We start from the raw sequence: 19,597 nt of genomic DNA, 5'->3' as shown, positions 1-19,597 counted from the left end.
ATTCACGTCACATGACCTTTGTTATCCAATCAATGTTTGTCCTTCTCAGGGTTAGCCATGGCGATAAACAAGTCAACTGTTGAAACTGCATGAAAAAATCCCTCTAAACACAAAATTTAGACAGAATTAAGTTGTCCTCTCAATGACCGTGGTGTGCGTTTTTACTTTTAATCTTATTTATATATTGATACATACGATTAAGTAGAAATGAACGAAACGGATAAGTGAATTTCGATGCGAACTGAGCGAGAGTACAAAGTATTCTGATGCAATGAGCAGAAATAGTCCCTATCAAATGCATACTATTTTGTAAATTAAAGTAAAAGAACAAGTTCTACATAACCAAGAACTCACAATAATGAACAGTAACATTAGTTTTAACTTATTGTTCAACAAATGTCTGACAAGACAAATGTGATTCTTCAGCTGTGCACATTGATTCCATCACTAGCATGCATCTCAGCTGTTTCGGTAACAAAACTCCACCGGATGGGTGAAATCACTAATTGATGGACTAACGTCATATTTCTGGCTTTAATATTCCAAAATCATGGAAGGTAAGATAATTTATTCCCTAAACTATTCATGTGACATTCCAGCACGACACGCGCATGGCCCAACATAAAAATGAATATAGCGCAATAACTGAGAACTTCTTTCCACTTAATGATGATATTCCAGGGCTTGTAAAACTGTTGATGTCCTTAAATGAATTCCTTGACGAATTCATTAACACTCATGACAACAGCGTGACATTAGGAGGACCAGAGCAAGGTTTTATACTCACATTTAGTATAAAACACAGAGTACACATTTATAAGAGATGCAGATGGCGATCTAAACAATGGTGGGTGGGTGGCATAGGTTCAGGAACGGAAGAAGTAATTCACACATGGCAGATGTTTCCAGTGACAGATAAAAATGACATGATCAAATATGCCAAAGTCTCGTAGTTCAAACATCATCTCACATCTCAACGTTTAACATCAAATAATCTTCACACATTAAATGGACAATGTTTGTACATGCAAAACTCCATTCACAATACCATTAAGGTATTACAACATAGTGAACTGCCTCATGTTTTTCTGACTTTGTTTCGTGTTTTTTTTTTTACATTATCATTATTAGTGTTACTATTGGAAAAGGAATATAGTTCTTAATAGTGCAAATTATTTTGGTTTGTTGAGTTATGTATTACAATAAATAAATAAATAAATAAATAAATAATATATATATATATATATATATATATATATATATATATATATATATATATATATATATATATATATATATACAGACACACATACACATTTCCGTTGGTCAAAACGTGTAGCGTCGATTAAAATTCAAATGAGGCATGATTGGAAAGCATATCAGCTTGCTAACATTTATTTTCTAAATTTATTTTTTATTTATTTTATAAATTCTCGAAATTCTCGTGCAGTATCTGTAACATCCTTCAAAGGTGTAACGTAGTAACATTTGTACATGACATTTTTTATGACAGTAAAGTTGAATGATTACATCATGTTTCCATGATTTATCTTCGTTTGCTGTGAATTGCATGCTCAAAGTCACCCAACTATTTTAGGGGTCGTCCATTAATTATGTCAACAAAATGGGGGGGGGAGGGGGTTTGAAGAAGTTTGACAATTGTTGACATGGGGGAGTGGGAGTTCAAGATAAATTGACGTCAACAATGTTATTTTTTATAATAAATTTAATAAATGAAAAAATAGGAAATTAGTCGGTGCGTTGGTATGGCACACACTCGCTAGCCCGTCAACAGCCCACCAGTTTAATCCTAAACCGGTTGAGCTCTTGCCAAGGAAGTCATAGTCTTGCATCATCATTTTTTGTTTTTGTTCAATTTAGATTGTAGACTGTAGACAGATTTTTAAGGGAAGCTGTTACTAAATTCAAAGACTGCACTGAGCCATAGACATCTAAATAGTATAGCTATTCATGGACTTCTATTAAATAGCATCTATGTTATATGTATAGATGCTATATATATTGAAGTCCATGAGCTATCCCTCCAAGGATGGATAACTGAGCATAGGAAACTTGAGAGCTTCACTATTATACAGTCATCTTTAACATAATACGTAAAATAAATTATGTAGCCTACACAAGCATACAACTTCTTCAACCAGATGCAGTAACCTTAATGCCTTACAAATATTGTACACTTTTATAACAGACTCTTGTTCATTTCAGGCAAATGCCCCCCCCCCCCATTTGCATGTGCTGTAAAATTGTTATAGTCAATTTGAAATCTGTTAAACAAGTAAACAAAATAATGTATTAAAATTTATTTGTAGACCTTTTAATGTCAATAATTCTGTTTTTAGCATAAAACCAACCGTATAAAATATTGTTAGTTTGTGTGTGTGTGTGGGGGGGGGAATTTTTAGGGGGTCACTGAAAGTTTGACAGTTGTTGACAAGGGGGGGGGGGGGTAAAAAATTGCCCAAAAATTGTTGACATATTTAATCAGGTAGATATTATTCTTATGTATCGAAATTTATTGAGCTTACTTTTAAATCACTGAAAATAGCACGCACGTTTAGAACATTTTTAATAAATAGGTAATTGCATGTATACATACATTTTTATATAAAGTATAATTGTATTAGTAACAATGTGTAAACAGTCACCAAAATCCATTTGAATACAGTATTTTGATTCATTTTGCAATTGTAACGGCAATATTTGCTACATATTTCAAGTACTGAAGATGAAACATTTGTAAGTTGTATCTTTAAATTTAAAAAAAAAAAGCACATCCCTCAAATGACATGAGACTGATATCAGTATCTTTTCATCTTTGCTCCAAGAGTCTACCTGATGCTGTACAGGTGAAGTCTACGAAAACATGCACAGACTACCGCAGTGTTGTATTCATGTACAGACTGATTCAAGGTTGTATTCGTGTCCAGACTGATGCAATGTTCTGTTCATGTACAGGCTGACGCAGTGATATATTATCCCGTCTATTCAGGTAAAAATGCTCCGACACGGATGCTTGGCTTTCGACGAGAGCCGAGATTTTCCCACTTAACCCACGAGAGTCGAGCTGTCAGATCTGCAATAGAAGAAGACAGTTTAGGTCTCTAGTCAATTTAATTCGTGCAGTCAAATTTTTTAATCTCATTATAATTATTTGGTACATACATTTGATAGGAGGGATGTTGTAGAAAGTTCCCTGTAAAGAAATGCATGCACAAGAACGGAGACCAAGAGTGAAATGTTCGCAATTTTGGTCAGCTTGACAGCTATTTTATATGCAGCAAAAATAAATGAAGTTAATAGAACTCAGTGGACCGTTAATGAAAACAAGTAAAGTTTGATTATATTGCTAAAATAAAATTAAAACAATATAAGAAACAATGAGAAACGAACCTGATGCGCATTCAACAATCAATAGGAAGACTTTCTTTTTTATTTTCCAATATTTTCCAGTGATCAATCTTGGAGAATTTTTATTTGTGCCCCACCCCTTCCGCGATAGCTCCCAGCTATGTTAATTGGAGAGTTTCAGTAAAGTATTCCCTTAATACATTTTCAGAAAACAATAGATTCCAAAGAAACACCTTAAGTTTTAGTGTTCTTTTTTAATGAAACTGATGGCTGTTTCTAATTTTCTGCTGGAATCAGATTGCCTAGCTTTTGGTTTTATTTCTTATACGTAGCTAGACAGGTATAGCCAATGTAAGACTGTGAAATATACAAGTAAGTACAGAAGTCATTCTCCGATAATTTCAAGAGAGAATTAATGAAATAAAATATAATATGATATATAAAATGATATATAAAATGATATTAAGATGACAGCTGCAGTGACCTCCCTTGTAATAAAATGTTCTTTCTTTGAGCAATACAGAAGTCTCGCCTTGTACAAGTAGACTCATGTTAAGGGTCAAAACTGGATTTTATACATGATGATTTATCTGACATGAGTTTATTTCTTGAAATATAAAAGTATACTTCCTTTTTGGACTACCTTTCTCAGTTTCATAAAAGAAAGATCGGCTATAATAGGGAAATGGTACGCACAATATAAATAGAACAGATTACCTGACAGTATTGGGTTATCAACGTGATCGATTGGTTAAAATAAGACCAGAGTCTTCCGAAGGATGTTTTATATATATATATATATATATATATATATATATATATATATATATATATATATATATATATATATATATATATGAGAGAGAGAGAGATAGGATTTTATATCACCTTTCCGCTGCATGCGTTAAATTGGTTACGGTGATCAACCGAAGCATGCAAACAATAACGTTCTTAATACAAACTGCATAATCTAAAACGAAAATAAAAATATGTTGATTAAATATCTCACACTATCTGATCCTAAATGGTAGTATCTAAAATTAGGGCCGATACATGAGCAAACGGGAATTTTAAGACATTTTGTATAAGTTAGATTTTTCCAGCAAGCATTGTGATTGCGGCAAAGTATGCCATACACGTTTAGGTTTGCTGATTCATCCGGATGCATTTTTATCAAACTTGCACAATTGCATGTTACCGAAGATGGGATGTTGTTTGTACCCCTTACCGATTTTGAAAACGAAATGCGTCAAGGATTGAAAATACGCAAATACTTAGTCACTTTATTCATCAGTTTATAAATTCTATGCCAGCTGGCTCCTAACACTTTTATCTTATTCGCGTTTCAAATCAATCGAACGTTGTCGTTGTAAACAATGATACAGACTGCTCACAGTCTTTGCCGGTTCTAGAATAGTCAATTTTCAGGATGGTATCTGCATCCAGTATTATCTATATCTTGTTCTAACATTTCTAAATAGAATTTAGCAAAAACAGAAGAAAAAAAGTGTAACTCTTACATACATTCTAAGGGAAACAAGTTCTAAATTTAAGGAACTATGATGAGTTTATCGAAGTCGACTAACTAAATCACATCTATTATCTGAAGAAGAAAAAAAACAGACTGGCCTACGCAAATATGGCGCCGTGTAGTAAAGAAAACCACATTTGGTCTGAAATGCGCAGACGATGACAAATTAAGGGCTATTGGTAATGCGAATTGGCCTAACGGGTGGGTGGGAGTGCTATAGTCAAATATCACGTAGAGTACGTAATTAGTTTATAGTTATATATTTTTAACTTGAAAACACGTCATCTCACTGTTCACAGCAAACCGTTGTACGAAATATGTATTTATGTAAGCTAAAATAGGCAATTTAATACTGTATTTTACGCGCAATAGAACAGCTCCGGTGGCCCAGTGGTTAGAGCGTCTGCCTCGGATGCGGGAGGTTGTGGGTTGGATCCCTGGTCGAGTCATACCAAAAACTTACAAAAATGGTACTAACAGATGCCTCGCTTGGCACTCAGCATTAAGAGTTAGTGTTAGGACTGCGGCATGAAGCCCCATTGCTAGACATCGCTATAAACTGTCACACTGCTGATATCGTAGCGATATGACTGAAAAATTGTTAAAGCTACGTTAAAAATCAAATCACACACAAACACACGTGCGCAATAGATCAAGGCATTATAATGGTATTGAGCTAGAGCATTGCATGTATCGTGTTGCATGAAGACTAATCAAGATGCAACGAGCGTTACATTTTCTTATACACTGGACATTGCGTAAAATGCACGTGGCAAACGTCAAAATGTCAGGTAATGGGGGCTGCTGTATTGGTCTTCTTTCAATCAACCTGGTCCCTTGACTGATAGCCATATTACAAGCATACATATAAGCCGATGGCTATCAGACTTCCCATATTGAAAGTACAGTTGTGGTTGGTACTGATAATAGCAAAGAAAATTACAAAACATTCCTGAAATACATACTATAAAATGACTTATATGCCTGTTAACATGTTACTGCACCTCATCTCAACTTTCACCGCATGTACTTCTCTAAGTATTAATCCGCCAAACTATATATCTTCCGGTATCATCAGTATTTTGGTCTTAATACCTGTCTACAGATAATGAAAAGAACTTGTTATTAGCTACGTATTCCAAATATACACAATATGCATACATAAATAAGATGTGAATTTAATTTAATTGCAGGAGAAATATTCTGGTTGTGGTATGTATTTCCGCTAGTGCGTGAGAAGGCACTTCCCGCACAACAAGAATGTGAATCAGATTAAGAAAATGCAAATTTTTTAAAATTACAGACTGATCAGGATGGTATTTAGTAGAGTTCTGGTGGATGTCATGATCGTAAACACGTATATCTCCATGTACTTTTCTACTTTTGATTCTGCGGTGGGTCGAATAGGCCTCGTGTAGGAGAGTTGACACTTATTTGTACAATGAGTACACACGTGTTAGAGATGATTTAGTTACATTTTGCTGTATTTGGGATATCTAGTTATTTATGTTCTTTTGTGTTGACATTTGAACATGGGGTAAATTAATTGTTATAGTTTTACACTGTATTCATTTTCCAAGACATTGGGGTTTAGAAACCAGATTTCATGGAGACAGTTAAATGTGGCTGGTGACCTAATAAAGATAAAATACTCGACCAAAATCTTATATTTAAAGTATTTTACCTTCGACTAATTATCATAATACAAAGAAAGTGGTTAGAGACTTAAACTCAAGATTCAATAATTAATAAAGTTTAGAAAACTTATTTACCAGTCCAGCGTGTGCAAAAAGACACATGAGCAGAGAATATGAATATTCTAACTCTTCATTTTGGGGAATATCATAATGTTTGGGACCATTATTATTATTATTATTATTACCAAAATACATGGAGAATTGTGTTATTGTCAATATCATAAAATCTGCATGTCAAATACAGGAATTTATATCCATATTGATGTACACTGCATACATATTCCTTATTGATGTACACTGCATACATATTCCATATTGATGTACACTGCATACATATTCCATATTGATGTACACTGCATACATATTCCATATTTATGTACACTGCATACATATTCCATATTGCTGTACACTGCATACATACTCCATATTGATGTACACTGCATACATATTCCATATTGATGTACACTGCACACATATTCCATATTGATGTACACTGCATACATATTCCATATTGATGTACATTGCATACATATTCCATATTGATGTACACTGCATACATATTCCATATTGCTGTACACTGCATACATACTCCATATTGATGTACACTGCATACATATTCCATATTGATGTACACTGCATACATATTCCATATTGATGTACACTGCATACATACTCCATATTGATGTACACTGCATACATAGTCCATATTGATGTACACTGCATACATACTCCATATTGATGTACACTGCATACATAGTCCATATTGATGTACACTGCATACATACTCCATATTGCTGTACACTGCATACATAGTCCATATTGATGTACACTGCATCAAAGTCTTTGGACAAAAAGGTATGTAAGTGTTTTATTATAAATTATTCTTTCACACACTCACTGCTAAATTATGCATGATACTTAACTGAAAGAAATGGGACAGCACGATTACCATCACTTTTTTTTTAGCCATTTCTTCACAATTATAGTACCATCCCCAACCCACTTGTGTTGAATCGCGCTATTCCAATAGCCCTTAAGGACTTCCTGGCGACAACCTCGTAAGAAATTATAAATTGATGAATGAAATGACTTAGATTTGCGCATTTTCATATCATTGGTACTTGTCATTTTTAAAATCATCGGTGCTGGAGGGTAGGTTACAAACTAACGGAAGGGTAAGCGAATACAGTAGAACTTCGATTATACGGCACTCAATAAACCGTTAGTCTCTGTTAACCGTCAGAACATTGTAAGTCAAAATATAAAAAGCAGGTACATGTACATATGTAAATATTATGATATTTTGATGACCCGGTCTATTGTATAATACCTTTAATGTACATATTCTATTATCCGTCTATTCTCATATCCATCATGGTTTCGGTCCCGCACCCTGACGGATAATCGAAGTTCTACTGTGCCATGCATTCAGCAACGAAAACTGGCAAGGCGATAACATACACTTTTGTGTATTCAGCCATTAAGTATGTTGGATGTGATCACATTTTACCACAAGGAAAAGGTGAAAATATACGTATTAGAAGAAGTGACATATTTGTACTTTTTGTACTCCATTGAATATTGGGGTGGGAAATTTACATGTAGCACGGTTCACAGACACTCCATTGAACATTGGTGTGGGACATTTACGTGTAGTACGGTTCATAGACACTCCATTGAATATTGGGGTGGGATATTCACATGTAATACGGGTTCTACACAATCTATTGAATTTTTTGGGGTGGGATATTTACATGTAATACGGTTTCTACACAATATATTGAGTATTGGGGTGGGATATTTACATGTAATACGGTTTCTACACAATCTATTGAATATTAGGGGTGGGGTATTTACATGTAATACGGTTTCTACACAATCTATTGAATATTAGGGGTGAGATATGTACATGTAATACGGTTTCAACACAATCTATTGAATACTGGGGTGGGAAATTTACATGTATCATGGATTCTCGATACTACAATTAATATTGGGGTGGGACATTTACATGTAGCACGGATTCTAGATACTACAATGAATATTGGGGTGGGACATTTATATGTATCATGGATTCTAGATACTACAATGAATATTGGGGGTGGGACATTTACCTGTATTATGGATTCTAGATACTACAATTAATATTGGGATGGGACATTTACGTGTATCATGGATTCTAGACACCGTTGAATGTATGGTCATGAAACTTGATGGTCGCTTCCATCTTTATTACTTAGATTCGTACTAATAATTTAAGGTTGTTAGGACCGAGTTTTCTTGCTAAAGTGGCAATGCCACATTTGTTCATTAGCACTGTCAATACACCAAATCATAAAAATATAATAACACAAAAGGTGATAATCAACCTCGGTGGGATGTAGAGCTGTGGTTCGAGTAACATGATTTCCTATGATAATCAGCCTCGGTGGGATGTAGGGCTGTGGTTCGAGTAACATGATTTCCTATGATAATCAGCCTCGGTGGGATGTAGGGCTGTGGTTCGAATAACATGATTTCCTATGATAATCAGCCTCGGTGGGATGTAGGGCTGTGGTTCGAGTAACATGATTTCCTAACGCATCAAGCTAAACAAGTTCTTTTCCGTGCAATAAGGAAAATATAATAAAAAGGACACACAAGAACATAATGTAGACACACACACAAGCACATAACATAGACACACACAAGAACATAACGTAGACACACACACAAGAACATAACGGAGACATACACACAAGAGCATAACGTAGACACACACACAAGAACATAACGTAGACACACACACAAGAACATAACGTGGACACACACACAAGAACATAACGTAGACACACACACAAGAACATAACGTAGACACACACACAAGAACATAACACAAAGACACACACACAAGAACATAACGCAGACACACACACAAGAACATAACGTAGACACACACACAAGAACATAACACAAAGACACACAATACAAAAGTTCCTAACAATAATGTTCCATTGCCGCAAAATATCACAAACAACGCATGAAAGAAGTCAGATTGTGTATACCATCACCACTTTATCAATCTGCCTACATCTAACTGACCGCTCTGGCGGCTTAAGTGGTTAGAACGTTCGCCCCGGATGTGTGAGGTCGCGGGTTCAAGTCCTGGCCGAGTCATAACAATGCCTATAAAAATGGTACTTGCAGCTGCCTCGCTAGGCGCTCAGCATTAAGAGGTTAGTGGTATGTTATGTATATTTAATTTAATTGTTTGTTTGTTAGCTTTAATTTATTTTTATTTCATTACATGCATTTGTAATGTAACATTGTATGCTGGACTTGACCTTGACCAACATTAAGGTAATTTCTGCTTGCCTGATTGACTTTTTTATTTTATTTTGTGTAAAGCTAAATTATTCTCTCTGCGTATGGGCTTAATATCAGGATCGTTATTAATGGAAGAAGTAAATATGTTCATTTTGGTCACAGTTTTTGAATCTCCTAAGGGAATTATACATAAAACAGGTTTTTGTTTTGTAAACATCAGGATCGTTCTAGAAGAGTATTTTCCATTTGATAATTTTTTTTATAGAAAATGTTGATTGTGACCTGAGGTCTAGTAGGTAACTATATAATCTTGTAATTGTGAGGACTTGGCCATTCGTGCCTTAAGTTTTAACAGCATCAAATTGTATGTTGTGTCCAGTATATTTTTCATTTTGGGCTGGAATTTGTTTTCTTCAAATCAATGAATTCAAATGATTATTTACTCTGGAAATACAAAAGTGTTTTGATGAAATTCTTGGATATAGACATTCACTAAAATTTATCTTATATTCAAGCCTTGAATTATATTTCTGTGATTCAATAAAAGACTGTTGACACACAAAAACTCTATCGGGTATAATAGACACGTCATCGCCTTCAGTTTTTGGCTTTCTTCGGGACTTGTAATGAGTTTTATTGAAGACTTTAAATTATTAAGACTTGTGTCTGTTATTTTGGATTATTTTGGAATTAAATTCGCAATACCTTAAGTTCTTTTTTTTTCTCATTTTCACTTTGTATTCTATGGAAATAAATTATATTTGTTAAATTTAATAAATCTTGTTGTCTTTCATTCTTTTCTGTTACTTATTTTAAGAGCATATACTCGTAACAGGTAGGACTGGTCGGTCTGGTGTCAGGATAATGTGACTGGGTTGGACATTATGCTACATGTCTGCGGTATGATGCCCCAGTGCTAGACATCACTATAAACTGCCACACTATAGACATCGTGGTGATATGACTGGAAATTGTTAAACTACGTTACAAATCCAAATCTCTCTCTCTCTCTCTCTCTCTCTCTCTCTCTCTCTCACACACACACACACAAACATTCTTGTAACACCTACAAAACGGAGACATGTGATTTTTACCATCAAAACGGGGACATTTATATTTTGACAAATTATGAGTGATAAATATCTATTTTAATATGCATTTGTTACATACATGTCATTTCTAATTGATTTGTGGTTGATTTCCAAGAAACAATGTATGAGAATCTTTGCCATCAGAATGGGGACACGCACACACACACACACACACACACACACACACACACACACACACAGTGTTAGAAATTATACAATCAAAATAGGGGACATTCAATAAGTATGTATATTGATTCTAATTAGAAATTAATTCAATCTAAATAATGCAGTAATCTCTCCTGATACACATAGTTCCCATCCATATTAATAAACTAAATTAAAATTATCATGTTGAATCTTTATATAATGATTGTTGGTTTTGAATTTAAAATGTCCCACAATATAACACATTTGTAACTTTGGTGTACAAAAAATTGCCACATTAGTGCAATCCCCTTCATTAATAAGCTAATGCGTGATAAGATCTCTTCAATATGAATCACACCAAAAGTTTATTTTGTATGATGGCATGGTTTAGTTTTATTGAGTTCAGGTCAGAGCCGCTTAAGTGTCCCTGTCGCCAAATAGTTCCTATTAAAATCTGATTGTGTGGATTGATTGTGTGACGCCATATGCAGTACTCATGCTAGAGACTCGCAAATTGTATATTTGAATGACCGTGAAGTCAGTGTACCGTTATCTGGAGACGCCTTTTATTCTTACTATGACGGTAAATATGGTGTAGCGAGATGAGGCTTAAAATCATGATTTGACTGACTTAAGGTAGCGTAGGAAACATAGCTCCAGGTATTTGGTGTTTGAGTTGAGATTTGTATTTTATGGTAGTTAAGCACCGGCGCTACGTTACGGACCTGTATTAAGGAGAAACAATGCATTTGTAAGGTAGGCGGGCAATTGTGAAGTTGTGATATTGGTTGTCATGCATTAATTAGAGGAAAATTATTATAGTTTTGTTTCATTCGTTCACTAAAGAGACCTCTTGTATGTAACATTATTAATGTTCTGCCTTTCGCTTAATGAAGTCGGGGGCCCCGAGTGGCCGAGTGGTCTAAAGCGCTCTCCGTTACGGATCACTGCCATCTCACCTATGTCTGCGTTGGATCGAGTCTAGGATTGGGCCAATGTGGGTATGTGAGAAAGCTTGCCAGTAGCTTCTCGTGGGTCGGTGGTTCTGCCCGGGGTTTTCCAGGGTTCTTCCTCCACCATTAATACTGGCCGCCATACATAGCCTATCCTGTGCTGAAAAATGGCGTTAAACCCAACAACAACAACAACATAATGAAGTCAGTTGTGAATTTAATGTTGCGTATTTGTGGTCATTGATTGATTAGGGAAAAATTGACGACTGTTATCATCGGGTCCTTAGAAATAGGAGCAAACAAGGGACTTACGTCCAGAAAGAAATGAAGCTAGCAAGAAGAAAGAACGAGAGAGAGAAAGAGAGAATATAAAAACGTACTGACTAAACTAGAAAAGAATGTGAACTGTTTGATAATTTACCTCTGAGTCAAACAAAAAAAAATCTGATTTTTTTCTTTCACATTATTTATACTTCAGCCAGCATGCACGTTTATGATACATCGAGAAACAGTAAATTTTTTCAGCGTCGTGACTGGTGCCATGTACAAGTACTTACAAAAGTTATTTTTATTTCCTATTGCCTCAAGCTTAACTTGTCTGATTTTTTTTTTTACCTCTAATGCGGTTAATTGTAGGAAAGAAATGGTATTATGTTTTGGTTACCATGTAGACTGTTCGTTATTATGCTTCTAACTACATTTGAATGAACTAAAATTAATGTTGATATTTTCCAGTGTATTTCTTATCCAAATGTGCCTGGCTCAGAGTTAAATAGGAAATAAAATACACAAGCACAGATGAATTGCTAGAATATCTTGTCCATCGTCAAAACCGTGCATAATGGCTGCATGAAACTTTTTATTCAGTTTTCTTGGATCCCGATCTAATTTGGCGAAATGAGTTATAAACGTTGGACTACCCATCAATAAACATGTATATCGATATTGCTCTCTATGTTAAAATAATCTATCTATCTATCTATCTATCTATCTATCTATCTATCTATCTATATATGTCTGTCTGTATGTATGTATGTATGTATGTATGTATGTATGTATGTATGTATGTATGTATGTATGTATGTATATGTTTATATAAATGATGTAAATCCTGTTAGATCTTTTCTTGATCCCATCTTCGGTCAGTACGGAAGCGGGAGGTTGTGGGTTCAAAACCCGGCCGAGTCATACCAAAGACTTACAAAATGGTACTAACAGCTACCTCGCTTGGCGCTCAGCGTTAAGAGGTTAGTGTTAGGATTGGTCGGCTTGGTGTCAAGATGTGACTGGGTGGGACGTCATGCTACGTGTCTGCGGCATGATGCCCCAGTGCTAGACATCACTATAAACTGCCACACTGCAGACATCGTAGCGAAATGACCGAAATGTTTTTTAAAAGCTACGTTAAAAAATCCAAGTCACACACACACACACACACACACACACACACACTTCGGTCAGTAATTCGGAAGCACGGTAGGCAGGCCGACAGCACAACAGTGTGAATTTTGATTGCGTAAACGGGGACGCAGGTTTCTGAGTGATACACACGAGGTTTTGAGTCGAGTGGGACGTGTGTATTATGTATAGCATGATGTGAAAAAATACCAACAAAATGAGGACATGCTCAGATGCGCTTTTTTAAGGTTTGTATCATTAAATAAGGTCTTGGCATTCCATTTAAGCCGACATTACGAAACGGGGACGTCCGCGTTTCGAGGTGTGTCCCCGGTCTGTTGGTGTGTATTCACGCTGATGTCCCCGTTTCGCGCATTTTACAAACACACACACACACACCCCAACACTACCTATGTATCAAGAAAAAAGAGGTAATGCATATGATTTTATCTCCAGAAAGTATAAATATAAGTGGAGACAGATAATTTATACTATGATTTTCGGGTTTTATAATGTATCTTTTTCTTACCCTATATTTAGATTTATTTTACCTAAAACAAATTCGTGAAGTTACTGGATAAGAAACGAGTCTTTAAATTGTAGATTCTTTCTGTAATAAGCATTGGACATATACTTGTTGTAGTTAGGATAAAAAAATAATCACTGTATATTCATTTATTATTATTATTTCTGTTTTGTGAGACATATGTGTACTTTTTGATTTCCTAACGTATCAAATTAAACAACTCTTCTTCGCGGGATAAGGAAAACATAACACAATGTTCAAAATTGTTTGAAGGAAAACATACACATCATCTTCACTAATGTGTTCGGGAATTTGAGATAACAAAGTGTACAACCTTCAAATTTGTATTGAGATAACAAATTGTACAACCTTCACATTTGTATTGAGATAACAAAGTGTACAACCTTCACATTTGTATTGAGATAACAAAGTGTACAACCTTTAAATTCGTATTGAGATAACAAAGTGTACAACCTTCAAATTTGTATTGAGATAACAAAGTGTACAACCTTCAAATTTGTATTGAGATAACAAAGTGCACAACCTTCAAATTTGTATTGAGATAACAAAGTGTACAACCTTCAAATTTGTATTGAGATAGCAAAGTGTACAACCTTCAAATTTGTATTGAGATAACAAAGTGTACAACCTTCAAATTTATAATGAGATAACAAAGTGTACAACCTTCAAATTTATAATGAGCTAACAAAGTGTACAACCTTCAAATTTTTATTGAGATAACTAAGTTTACAACCATCAAATTTGTATTGAGATCCTTCAAATTTTTATTGAGATAACAAAGTGTACAACCTTCAAATTTGTATTGAGATAACAAAGTGTACAGCCTTCAAATTTGTACTGAGATAACAAAGTGTACAACCTTCAAATTTTTATTGAGATAACAAAGTGTGCAACCTTCAATTTTTTTGTTGAGATAACAAAGTACAACCTTAAAATTTTTATTTAAGTGTAGATAACATTATGCTTGAAATCGAAAATCATATCCGAATTTTGTATATATAAAAAATGTCGCAAGAAGAAAGAACAAAGAACAAAATGTTGAATACGCAAAATCTTAAATTTGTATATAAAAAAAAAAACACGTGATAATGAAATTTTGCAGCTAATTAATGATGAACATTTCAAAATCTAATTAATCATTATGACACACACTTAAAATCCCATAATGTGGCAGAAAATGAAAATATAAAGTATTAGGTTGGGGACTCAAGATATAAATATAAGTATTTCAGTTGGACCGGGATTCACAAGTTGTTGCACGGAACCGTTCCCAGTGCGATGGATGACTAACTTTTACTGTGAACTGTACTTTTGGAAAATAAAAAAATGCAACCTATATATTTGTTCGGGAGTCAGAAAAATACTGCAAATAATTAAGATTAAGTTACAATTTTGTATGTATACTGGATATTCGTATGTATACGGATATTCGTATGTATACTGGATATTCGTATGTATACTGGATATTCGGACACTGATTCTTATTGAATGTAAGACAAGTTTCCAAAGTGCCAGAAAAACTTTGAGTGGAAGTTAATGCGACCTTTCACTTGGTAAATGATGTAAATAATAATAATAATAATAATAATAATAATAATAATAATAATAATAATAATAATATTTTTAAATAATAATAATAATAATAATAATAATAATAATAATAATAATAATAATTATTATTATTATTATTATTATTATTATTACAATATACTGCTACCTATACTACCACTACTATTTATTATTATTATTATTGTTGTTGTTGTTAGTATTATGTTGTTGTTATTATTGTTATTGTTGTTCTTGTAGTGGTGGTGGAGGAGGTAGTGGTTGTGGTTATTATTGGGACAATCGTGTGTAAATTGGTTCCGTGTGGTAGCTGGGGCATTAGTTTCCGTCAGGTGTAATTATTACGTGCTATACAAGTAAAAATGTTATAAAAGTCATTCTAGTAAAAAATGATAAAAGTCATACAAGTTAAAATGTTATAAAAGTCATACAAATTAAAATGTTAACAAATATATAGGTTATATAAGTTAAAATAATTTAAAATACACATCTTATACAAGTTGAAATGTTTTAAAATGCATCTGTTGTATAAGTTAAAATGTTTTAAAATACATACGTTATGCAAGCAAAAATAATTTAAAAATAAATAATTGATGAAGGATTAGTCCACATCATATTTTCTTTCTCTCCAATATACTGGGTATTATTCAAACATTGATTCTTGCTGAACGAAAGACAAGTTTCCAAAGTACTAACAAAACTTTGATTGGAAATTAATGCGATATTTCATTTGTTGATAATAATAATAATAATAATAATAATAATTGGCGTTTACTTGTAATACCGACACTGGCCCGTGACACATATCCATACATCATGATGTACAAAAAGATGTTATGGTACGTAACAAAAGAACATCGTATCTATTGGATGTAATATACAGGAATCGGTATTGAATTTTTCGAATTGGGTGAGATACAAGTATATACCACACAGTAATTACACAAACGAATTTAATGAGATCCCTAAATCTTGCATGGAACAAGTTTTGTGATGTTGGTCTAATGTCTTATATAGTAGGAGTCGATGATAAAACGGTAGTAATAATAATAATAATAATAATAATCACCAGAACAATAACAACAACAATATTACTACTACTAATAGTTTTCGCCAATTTAGCAAAGAAACCAAATTCACCATATTTTCCCTATTAGTATCAATATAGTGACGCCAGTCAGTTGCATATGTTGTGAATATTCTAGCTTTCGAATACATATTAATTGTTTAATTGATGAAAATGTATTGTAGTTCAAACATTATAACTTCACTTAGATTCTTTATTCCAGATAAAGTGAAGCATTAAGTGAAACATCAAAATCAAACAAGGACCAAAAAAGGAGAAAATAAAAACAGACAATATCGATTTAAATCCAGTTTTTATTTATTTTAATAATTTGAAATATCCAAAATTATCTTGGTTGTCTTCAAATGCATATTTTGATGAGACATCTCTTAATATGATTAATTTAGCAATTTGTGTTTTGTAAATTTAATCACTTTTACAAAATGTATATGTCCCATATGTTTCTGAAGAAACTAGGAAGAGAAGGGGAAAAAATAGCATGTTTTCCCGCGATGAGGTAAAGGAATTTTTAACAAAATCAAAGAGACACGTTCTTGCAACATTACGTTTTTTTTTTTTTTACATTTTCCAAACTTAAAACTGACATTTTTATAGCTTCAGTGGAAACTATTCATATGGAATTCATTTAATAAGACAATTATGCTTGTCAGTTTACTCTCTCTCTCTCTCTCTCTCTCTCTCTCTCTCTCTCCACATTTTCTTCCCTTCTCTTCCTTATCTTGTAAACATTATCCGTATTAAAAGATTTTATAGACCGATGCGTATATTTTTCAATAAGGACACCATTTCAAGCCGTTATAACTTTAAAATAGCCATCGGTCATTTGTGAAAAAGGATATAGGCTGCTAAAAGCATACATCTGTCGTTACTTGCATCTCAATCTTAACAAAATTCTAAAACAAACGAAAGTTTTGTTTTGGATTTCGTCTTTTTTGTTTTAATTTCCCAAATCTTTTTCAAGACTAAAGCCAATTTGTTATTCTTTATAAGAAGATAATATTTGTCTGGAAACAAAACTTCTGTTTCATTTTGTGTAAGTCCTTGCGAGAAGAAGGAAAGCCATAACACGTTGACGAATTTCTATTTTATATACCATTTACAAATATGGGTACCATCGATACATACATACATACATACATACATACATAAATACATACATACACATGAACAAGTGTTACTCGCTTTTAATATGCAAATAATTTATTTATAACGAAGAACATTTACCATATTATATTTAAATTACTGCATTATTCTCTCAATAATTCGAGCTTAATCTATAGTATTTTGTTAGATTTTCACTCCTAGAAAACAAGCAAAATCATAACTGTAATTAAAAAAAAAAATCAGCTCTAAATCGATTGTTATTTTCTTACCTTAGATAATTATATTTATCGGCAAAACATTTAATGTACGAAAGCGATACTTAACAGTTTATGCATTTGGGTGCAAATGTTTAAATACCATTAATGTTCCGCACTTCATCTCACTTCATTTCAAACATTATTACAACTGTATCTATTACTATTGAAAAACAATGGAAAACGAATAATGAAAAATGTTGATGATTAAACACTTCCCAAACATCAGGTTCAACGTTTTCTAAGTTGAGCATGACCTTGTGTAAGAAAAGTAAGAAAAATATTATATTATAAAGTTAAATAAAATAACTATATCAAGTTAAATAAATAAAACATATATTTTCTTGTCTTCCTCGACCTGCTCTATTGGGTCCGTTATCCTGTAAGGCCGCATGATTACATGTATATCGTTGAGGTCTCGTAAAAAATATGAAAGCCAAAATATATCTGGATCAAAACAGACAAAAAGAAAGGAACAACGCAAATTAACAGATTTACGCCATCTATCTGAATTCAGTCGCCATCTATCTGAATTCGGTCGCCATCTATCTGAATCCAGTCGCCATTAATTAGATTAGGAGAGAAAGAGAGAGAGAGAGAAAGAGAGAGAGAGAGATTTGGGGTGTGGGGGAGATGTACCGCTTGTATTCCATGTCTGCTTTTCATCCGCGTCTACGTCAGCTCTCAACGTACTTTCGACATAATCAAGAGGGTCACACTCGGAAACCAAAATATCCCTCAACAAAGCGATGTAAGCGATGGCCAGTCTGAGCGTGTCGATTTTTGACAACCTCTTTTCGTATGGAAATGTAGGAACATGCGTTCGTAGCTCCTCAAATGCCGAATTGATACTCAACATCCGACGTCGCTCCCTAACGTTGGCAGAACGACGGTGGGGCTTGCATGGTGTGTACGTTAATGACGGGTCACCGTGAAATCCTCTGACTTCGTTACGTTCTTGTTGAGAGGCGAACGCGCAGGACGGTAGATCGTAGTGAACTGTTCCACCTGATATTTGTGATTCTTCCGTCGATGTCAACCCAAACGTTTCCGTCTCCAACTCATCTTCAAATGTTCCACAGTAGTTGAAAAACTCCTGCGATTGGTTCATAGTGGGAAAGGAATTTTGACGTTGATGACTGCTCTTCCACCCAGAATTTATGCCAGTAGGAAACAATACCACGTGTTTTAAATGGAAGGTGAATTGTGAAATTAATTTTTACAAGCAGTATGGTGTTCGCAGTTTATTTTCCTTTTCAGTTTTAGTAAATTTATCCTTTTTAAAATATCGTTTCATGTTGCAGGTGAACATTGCATCCACGGTTGACTTTTAATATATTTTAAAAGTTTGTCTGGCCGCAGATATATTATGTAGCTATGTGTTCAACATAGGGATTCACTTCTAGAAAAGTAACTCCTAAAAAGCATACGTCGATTTTGACTTCGATTATACTTTAGATATGTAGCCGGCCTGTCTTCCTAATATATAGGGAACATGTTTCTGAAAGTTTACTACCAAGGGCCATTTTATATAGTGTCCCCCTTCA

At 33.9% G+C, this 19,597-nt stretch overlaps 1 protein-coding gene across 1 annotated transcript; it reads right to left on the bottom strand.

Moving 5' to 3' along the window:
• Window positions 1-3,002: 3,002 nt before the first annotated feature.
• On the bottom strand, window positions 3,003-19,161 carry LOC149779655 (helix-loop-helix protein 13-like). The gene is made up of 2 exons (XM_089938451.1): window positions 18,690-19,161; window positions 3,003-3,094 (listed from the first exon to the last, which is right to left on the bottom strand). Exons 1-2 carry the CDS (start codon window positions 19,159-19,161, stop codon window positions 3,003-3,005), a joined length of 564 nt encoding a protein of 187 aa, XP_089794577.1.
• Window positions 19,162-19,597: the final 436 nt, after the last annotated feature.

Source organism: Sinohyriopsis cumingii, chromosome 17, assembly GCF_028554795.1.
Source record: "Sinohyriopsis cumingii isolate HCF-2022 chromosome 17, ASM2855479v2, whole genome shotgun sequence".
NCBI lineage: Eukaryota > Metazoa > Mollusca > Bivalvia > Unionida > Unionidae > Sinohyriopsis > Sinohyriopsis cumingii.
Note: the sequence above shows the minus strand (reverse complement) of the source record. Positions and strands in the feature narration are given on the sequence as shown.